Raw genomic sequence first — 9,121 nt, forward strand, 5'->3', positions numbered from 1 at the left:
CCACATAATTTTGTCTAGTTCTATTATCTTTCTACTCCCTCCCTACCACATACATATGCGAATCAATTCTCGTAGATTAAGAAAATTACTTTGAATTTATCATTTTTCATGTTTTTTCTTATTTTACCTTTTGTCCTATTACTAATACAATTTTCTATGTACAATAAATGAGGGTATTTGTGAGAAAATTCATCTTTAAAATAGGACTCCGCCTGGTACAAAGAAAATTCAAAATTTTACCTATATAATAGGTAAGGAGGGAGGGAGTATCATTTATAAATGCCTATTGTTTTCAAAGGAATGACTAAATATAACTTAGAATTGGGTCATCAAACACAACAGTGATTTTACTTTTAGAGATTTCATCTTTTTACTTTTAAAAGTAGGTGAATGTTACGTAAGAAAAAAACAAATCATATCCATAACTAATTATAATAACTGGTTGTGATTGTCTATACAATCGTATTTTATATAGCGCATTTATTCTTCTTCACTAAATCAACTAATATTCAAATTCAACCCTAGTCATAACACTTATATGTTAATGATCTCACGCTCACTTAACAAAAACCTAGGTCAAACCCTCGAGAAAAAAAACCAAACAATCATGTCGTTCAGTCATGTGGTAAGTTTAAACATAGTGACGATGACTTTTTTTGTTTGATAGTTTTAGTAAAAACTAAACGGAGAAAAAGTATAAGGAAAGAAGTGTTCTCTCAATTTTCTGAGCGATAGATGCATGGGGTCTTATTCTCCTATGAACATGAAAGGGGTTTTAGGAACGGGTTTTTAGGTTTTTTAAAGAGAGGTTTTGTGGGAGATGAGATTAGGAAGGGTTCTTTGAACAATGTGTTCTTCAGTGATTCTCACTTTGAAAAAAAGGTAGGATAATAAATTTTATTAAGAAAAAAACTGTTTGGAGAATCTTTATTTAGATCGGTAAAATATTGGTATGGTCATCTCTAACAATTGTTAAAAGTAAATAGAATTAGCTAATTCCGTAGTTAAAAGGGTTATATGTAATTAGGATTGCATTTAATTAAAGTGTGGGTTGCATTTAGTCATTGCCTTTTCGAAAGTGTTATACCTGTAGATGTAAAAAAATTAGCATGCACGGAGGGCCCACCAGATTAACTGTTATTAGGGGACAAAACAGGGTAATGTAACTTAAAAAAAAAAACAGGTTAATGAGTTATATTCTCTAGTTACGATCGGATACCCAGAAACTGACTTTTAACCGCATGGACATTTACAACAACCTCATTCATCTTGTTTCTATCTGAAGGTAACTCTGAAGAACATTTGACTCCAATTTGAATTATAGAAGCCAAGATTTGTCTCATTTTATTTCTATATATGTCTCTTCTTTCATCCCTCAATATATTGTAATAGGAAATTCCAGTGTCGTCATGATCTTCACTTAATTCAGACAACAAACGTGAATCGATAACCTCTTCAACGCGTTCTGGCAACTCATGCATCTTAGAGAAGTTATGAATATTTAAGCCATCTTTAAACATATCATCAGTTGGCATCTTTCTTGTAAACATCTCTAGCAAAAGAATCCCATAGCTATACACATCACCATCTGGTGACACTTCTCCACCCATTCCATATTCTGCAAAAACCAAAACAAAATTTAGACCTCGAGAACAAAATGTAGAAGATTCCTATTAAACGAATATGTAATAATTGCTAATAAATTTTCTTTTGTTACCTGGAGATACATAACCTATGGATCCCTTTATTGCAATTGAGCTTGCGTCTTGTTCATTCAGTTGTCTAGAAGAACTTGAATGATTCAAAAGGAATTTAGCCAGGCCAAAATCACCCACATGAGCAGTTAAATCATCATCAAGAAGGACATTACTTGGCTTCACATCACAATGCGCAATGGGTGATTCAGAATCATGGTGAAGATAATTTAATGCAGCAACAACATCGACTGCGATGCTCAATCTTCTTTCTAGATTCAAATTCTTCTCTTGTAACTGATCGTCATTGTTTGTATCACTTATAACCGGGTGCAACCAATTCTCTAGACTACTGTTGGTTAAACTTCAACATAGAAGTCACTAACAAGTTGGTTAGGACAGGATTAGGAAATTGATGTAATCCTAAGGGAATTAGAAGTCATCTAGTTCTAAGAAAAGGAAAGACATGTAATAAGGTAATAGGACTAGGAAAAGGAATTCATAGTTCTATATATATATATGATCACCAAAGTTGTGGTTTATCATATGAGCAAGATTAGAGCTTGTGTTTAGTTTTGAGAGATTTTATAAACATCAATAAAGAGAGTTGTCTTTATATAAGCTAAGTTTCATCTTGCAGTTGCCATTAATTGGTATCAGAGCTTGTTTCTGAACCATGGAAAACGAAACCACCATTGTGGGTGCAAAACAGTTCACGCCACCATCAATACAAGTTCCAATCCTCAACGCCACAAACTACACAGTATAGGCCATGAGAATGAAGGTACTGATGAAAATCTACAAAGTTTGGGAAACAATTGATCCTGGTACATTGGACCCAGACAAAAACAATGTTGCCATTGGATTACTTTTTCAAGCAATACCAGAATGTCTTGTTCTACAAGTTGGTGAACAGGAAACTTCAAAGAAAATTTGGGATGCAATAAAGGCATGTAATCTTGGAGCTGATCGAGTTAAATAAGCCCGTCTGCAAACCTTAATGTCTGAATTTGAAAGAGTGAAGGTGAAAGACACTGATACTATTGATAGCTTTGCAGGAAAGCTATCAGAGATAGCCTCAAAAGCTGCGTCACTTGGACAATCCATTGATGAAGATAAACTGGTAAAGAAGTTTCTCAATAGTTTACCAAGATCCAAGTATATTCATATCATAGCTTCTCTCGAACAAGTCTTAGATTTAAAGAAGACTAGCTATGAAGATATAATTGGAAGATTGAAAGCATATGAAGAGAGAATCCTTGATGAAGAAAACAATGGAGAAACTCAAGGAAAACTCTTGTACACAAACTCTTACCAACAAAACTCTGCGACAAGAGGAAGAGGTCGTGGAAGAGGTGGTAGAGTAAATAGAGGACGAGGAAGGGGAGGAAGGTTTAACTCACAATATAGAACAACAAGTCAGAATGATCAAAACCAAGGGAAAGAAAAGAAGGATAGATCAAACATAATTTGTTACAGATGTGATAAACCAGGACACTTCTCTTCTGTATGACCTGAAAGAATACAAAAGATGGAAGAAGCAAACAAGAAGAAACAAAGGAAGCAGATACAACTCTTTTCATGCACGAAGTTGTATTCTTAAACGAAGGGAAACTAATACCAAAGAACTACGATTCAAAGGATGGAGAATAAGGAATCTGGTATTTAGATAATGGAGCCAGCAATCACATGACTGGTAAGAGACACTACTTTTCTGAACTCAATGAGAAAATCAAATGACAAGTGAAGTTTGGGGATGGATTTTCTGTAGAAATTGAAGGGAAAGGATCAATTCTATTTCAGAGCAAGACCGGAGAACAGAAGCTTGTCACAAACATCTACTTCATCCCAAACTTACAAAGACACATTCTAAGTTTAGAACAAGCTGCAGAAGTTGGATGTGATGTTAAAATGCGACAAGATTATCTAACAGTTCATGACCCAAGTGGAAGACTTTTAGTTAGAGTCTCACGCTCACAGAATAGACTCTACAAGATAAGTCTCATGATTGGAAGGTCATTGTGTCTGAATATGAGACTGGAAGATCAGACATGGAAGTGGCACGCAAGGTTAGGACACATAAGTTTCAGAACCTTAAAAACTATGTCTCAGAACAAGATGGTTCGAGGGATACCACAACAAAACGGAGTGGTGGATAGGAGAAACAGGACTCTAATGGAGATGACAAGAAGTTATTTAAAGGCTATGCAGGTACCTAATTATCTATGGGGAGAAGTTGTACGACACTCCACATACCTAATAAACAGGATACCTACGAAAGCTCCGAAAGACATGACTCCATATGAAAGTTTGTGAAAGATAAAACCAAACATAGATCATTTAAGAGTGTTTGGTTGCAAAGCATACGCAAAAGTTGATTCTGCAACTCTTAAGAAACAGGATGATCGATCTCAGACTCTTGTGCATCTAGGAATTGAGCCTGGATCCAAAGCTTACAGATTATTCAATCCAACAATGAAAAGACTAATAGTGAGTCGAGATGTGGTATTCGATGAAAAAGCAAACTGGAACTGGAAAAAAACTAATGATGGACCAAGTAGGGATCCAGGAATGTTTCACATGAGATGGGGTCAAGTAATTGATGAAGGCAAAGGACCCATAATCATCAATACCAATGGGATTCAGATTAAACAAGAAGCTTATGCAAGGAGAATTCTGAAAGAAGCAGGACTTGAAACTTGTAATCCAACTAAGATACCAATGGAGTTTGGACTTAAAGTTTCAAAGGCACAAGAAGAAGCTGAGATTGATCCAACGAGTTATAGAAGAAATGTTGGATTCCTTAGATACTTGTTACACACAAAACCATATTTGGCTTTCTCTGTGGGAGTAGCAAGCCGTTATATGCAGATTCCACGAAAGTCTCATGGTGATGTAATAAAGCAGATATTGAGATATCTAAGAGGAACAATCATCTATGGATTGAAGTATGGTCGAGGAGGATCAAAAGGAATTGTTGGGTATAGTGACATCAGTCATAATATTGACCAAGATGATGGAAAAGGTACAACTGGTCATATATTTTATCTAGGAGAAGCACCTATTACATGGTGTTTACAGAAGCAAGACACTGTAGCCCTCTCATCCTGTGAAGCTGAGTTTATGGCTGCAACAGAAGCAGCTAAACAATCAATATGACTTCAAGAACTGTTGGGTGAAATCAAAGGAAGAGAACCTGAAAAAGTTCTCATCAAGATTGATAATAAGTCTGCAATTGCACTCACTAAAAATCCAGTGTTTAATGGGAAGACGAAACACATTCACAAAAGGTATCATTTCATACGAGAATGCATCGAGAAGGAGGTCATTAACGTTGAACACATACCAAGAACTGAGCAGAAAGCAGATATATTGACAAAGGCCTTAGCTCGGATCAAGTTTGAAGAAATGAGACAACTGATTGGAGTACAAGATATGTCACGGGTAAGGTTGAAGCTTAACGAGGAGAATGTTGGTTAAACTTCAACATAGAAGTCACTAACAAGTTGGTTAGGACAAGATTAGGAAATTGATGTAATCCTAAGGGAATTAGAAGTCATCTAGTTCTAAGAAAAGGAAAGACATGTAATAAGGTAATAGGACTAGGAAAAGGAATTCATAGTTCTATATATATGATCACCAAAGTTGTGGTTGATTATATGAGCAAGATTATAGCTTGTGTTTAGTTTTGAGAGATTTTCTAAACATCAATAAAGAGAATTGTCTTTATATAAGCTAAGTTTCTTCTTGCAGTTGCCATTAAATGTTGGAATATTTTCAACGCCGCTAACCAAAGGGGGGTCCTGGGGGGCATCGCCCCCAGGCTGTGGTCGACCTGACAGGTCAGGTCGTGGGGGTCCAGGGGAGACCGCCCCTGGTGGGGGTTTCAAGGGGGCAACGCCCCCAGAAGAATTTTTTGAACTGACGGTTTTATTTGGCCGATAAAAGCCTGTTCGAAAATTTCGAATCCAAAAGACACCATTGATGTCTGTTGATGAAGGAACCTGACGTTTCGTGAATAGAAACCTGTTGGCGAATAAAAACCTATTCCCAACAGGTGCAAAACCTTTTATAAATAGCTTCTCCCAGTTTCGTTTAACATATAAGAAAAATCAATCTGTTTTCTCTGTTTCAAAAAGCATCATCAGAAATCAGAAATCTCTTGGTGTGTTCTTGATTGAATCAAGGGGTACAAACCTTGAATTCAGTTTTCGTTGCAGGGCTTTCATTGTATCCTGAAGGCAATATTTCGCATACCTATTGTAATCGCCAATTGTTATTGGGAGGGTAGAAATATTTGTCTAAAAGAAATTTATACAAGCCTTGAAAGTTTTGGAGTGCAACACTTTCTTCTCTGATTCATTCATCCTTTGTGAAACCCAATTTTTTCCAACAATTACCGTTAGCCATGAACTCAAAAACTAGAGCTTTGAAAGGGTTACCTTGAAAATCAATACTCGAACAACAAGTTACGATCTTGAGTAAATTTCTATGTCTAACTTTTCTCAGGGCATCACATTCAGCCATGAAACTCTTGGTTGCACCTTTTTGATGAAGGTGTGGAACCTTAACTGCAACTGGTCTTGATTCATCTTGATGTAGAATACCCTTAAATACAGTACCAAAACTTCCCACACCAAGCAAGTTGGTAGAATTATTAAATCCATTGGTAGCTTTGAAAAGCTCATTATAAGAAACTCCCATGTACCGATTGCCCAAGTCTATAATAGTATTCAAAGGCAGTCTTTTTGTTGACTTCCTTCTCCAATACATATAGAGAGAAAACACACCCATAGTTAAAAGTAAAACCGCAATAACTATGCTTATTGTTATAAGTTTTACCTTCTTTGATTTCCCCGCCACATTTGGGTTTATTGGCACAAAGCAATTCAGCAACTTCAGCTCAGGTATGCCACCACAGAGCTTATTATTCCTTTTTATTGAGAATGCACTCATGTTCTTAAACACTCCATCTTTTGGTACCACTCCCTCTAGATTATTATATGATGAATCCAATAAAGTGAGATCCAGATTCTCCAAGCCTTTTGGTATTGTACCAGACAAGTTATTACTAGAAAGATTTAATACTCCCAAACCTTTCAAAGAAGTAATAGATGGTGGAATATTTCCTTGAAAGAAGTTATTTTGTAGCTTTAAATTTGTTAAGCTTGAACACTCGCCTATGGTATTTGGTATTTCACCGGCTAATTTGTTAAAGGACAGGTCTAATTCTCCAAGATTTTTTTAACTGACCAATTTCCATAGGAAGTGCACCAGTAAATGAGTTATTATTTAAGTTGAGAACCATTGATAAAGAAGAAAGAATGAATATTTGTTTGGGTATACTACCACTTAGTCTGTTGGAATCTAGATCCACTATCTGCAAAGATTCACAATTTCCGATACTTGATGGAATTACACCTGTCAAGTTATTGTCATATAAACCTAGTGTGTTGAGTTGTGTTAAGTTACCAAATGAAGAGGGGATAGAACCAAAGAGTTTGTTTCCACCCAAAACTAATTTTCCCAAATTTTGAAGGAGGCCAATACCTGGAGGAATACTTCCTATCAATTGGTTTGAAGCCAAATAGAGTTCGGTTAAACCTACAAGATTTTGAATACCCGGGGGAATACTACCATATATCTGGTTCTCACTGAAATGTAGTTAAACAAGATTCGTTGTGAGATTGGATATGGAACTAGGTAACACTCCACCAAAATTATTCCAGGACGCAATTAACCACCTCAAATATGTACAATTGACTAGAGAATTGACGAAGTTTAAATCATCAGCTTGTCCACTTCCAAGATTATTTTCTCCTAACTGTAATATGTCAAGATTTTTTAAGTTACCAAGGTTATAAGGCACTGATCCAACAAAATTATTTGTTCCTAACTGTAAAGTCTCGAGTTTAGATGCATTTGAAAATGAGCTTGGAATGGTTCCCGTGAAATTATTTATCCCAACATCAAAAAACATGAGATTTGGAAGTGTGAAACCAATATATGAAGGAATACTACTTTGGAGTCGATTATCCCCCAACGCAATGCCTTCAAGTGATGAAATATTATAGAGCGAAGAAGGGATAATACCTGATAACCTATTCGAATCCAGACCAAGAATCTGTAAGCTTTTTAGTTGGCTTATAGTGTTTGAGATTCTTCCCCACAAATTGTTACCACCGAGATCAAGGTGAGTAAGATATGAAAGGTTCCCTAATGAAGCAGGAATCTCGCCAGAAATATTATTATCATAAAGTCTTAATATTTTGAGTTTGGATAAGTTTCCTAACTCATTTGGGATGCTTCCCCCAAGATTGTTTCCAGAGATATTAAGGTGTATGAGATTAGAGCAACGAGAAATATTATGCGGAATCACTCCTTCCAAGGAATTATTTAAAAGACCCAAACGTCTCAATCGAGAAGACGACCAATTTCCTGGGGGATTTTACCGATTAAACTGTTGTTGTTCAGGATGAGTTCCCTTAGGAAGCTAAGGTTTCCTACGTGGGAAGAGATGGAGCCTACTAATCTTTGGGATGGAAGAACTAACCGAGTGACTCTACTACGATGACGGCGGCTGCATGTAACACCTCTCCACTTGCAGAAATGAAGAGAAGTATTTTTGTCGTTCCAGGAATTCAATATTCCGAGTGGATCTTGGGTTATTTCATTCTTAAAAGCAATTAACGCCAACCTGTCATTTGATAAGTTATCGCTAACCGCAGCAAGGTAATTAACACCCATGGATAGATAAGAAATGATGATGAGAGTAAGGCTGCATATTAGTAATAGAAAAGTATTGGTGGTGAAAGAATTATGATAGTGTTTTAATAACTTCATCTCCATAACATGAACAGATTTAGAGATTTGAGAAACTGAAAAAGGTGTAGAAATGAAGGTTGAACTTAGTTGGGTTTTATAAACAGAAGTATAGCATTGGAAGTCTTTGCGATCGCCATCAAAAATAAAGAGACGAACAAGTCTTTGCGATCACTAACTTTAGGTAGACCCCTTCTTTTTCTTACAAATAAAAAACTTCAGTTTAGTCCACCAAGCTTATCGATTTAGTCAACAAAGCATAGCAGTTTTGGTTATCCTTTTTGATGAACAAATTAGCGGAGAGACTCAGTGGACTGCTTTTCTATGTACGAATGTGATTTACAATGTGCCAGTTGATTTTGCAAAATGTTTGATTTATGTTAAAAGAGGAACATGAAACAGCTAAAGTTGGGTAACAACTTAAGTGCACAGACCAAGGCCAAAATTGAGTGTAGGTGCCTGAGACACATATGACGACAGGAATACGGCACATCACATTTAGATTGGATTCATAACTCATTGATTGATAAAGACAACTGAATTTGAAGCCTGAAGAATTCAGCGAGAGTTTAAGACAACTGAAATATACACAGCTAGCCTTAAAC

At 36.2% G+C, this 9,121-nt stretch overlaps 2 protein-coding genes across 2 annotated transcripts; both read right to left on the bottom strand.

Annotated features, from left to right (window-relative positions):
• Positions 1-1,117: 1,117 nt before the first annotated feature.
• Positions 1,118-7,002, bottom strand: LOC113294303 (putative receptor-like protein kinase At3g47110). The gene is made up of 4 exons (XM_026542699.1): positions 6,948-7,002; positions 6,074-6,823; positions 1,718-2,038; positions 1,118-1,618 (listed from the first exon to the last, which is right to left on the bottom strand). The coding sequence occupies exons 1-4, from the start codon at positions 7,000-7,002 to the stop codon at positions 1,206-1,208; spliced, it is 1,539 nt and encodes a 512-aa protein (XP_026398484.1). The 3' UTR covers positions 1,118-1,205.
• Positions 7,003-7,342: 340 nt separating this feature from the next.
• Positions 7,343-8,441, bottom strand: LOC113294304 (probable LRR receptor-like serine/threonine-protein kinase At3g47570). Its single transcript, XM_026542700.1, has 2 exons — positions 8,288-8,441; positions 7,343-8,132 (listed from the first exon to the last, which is right to left on the bottom strand). Exons 1-2 carry the CDS (start codon positions 8,439-8,441, stop codon positions 7,360-7,362), a joined length of 927 nt encoding a protein of 308 aa, XP_026398485.1. The 3' UTR covers positions 7,343-7,359.
• Between the last annotated feature and the right edge of the window lie 680 nt (positions 8,442-9,121).

The sequence above is a fragment of the Papaver somniferum genome, chromosome 7, assembly GCF_003573695.1.
Source record: "Papaver somniferum cultivar HN1 chromosome 7, ASM357369v1, whole genome shotgun sequence".
In the NCBI taxonomy this organism is placed as follows: Eukaryota; Viridiplantae; Streptophyta; class Magnoliopsida; order Ranunculales; family Papaveraceae; genus Papaver; species Papaver somniferum.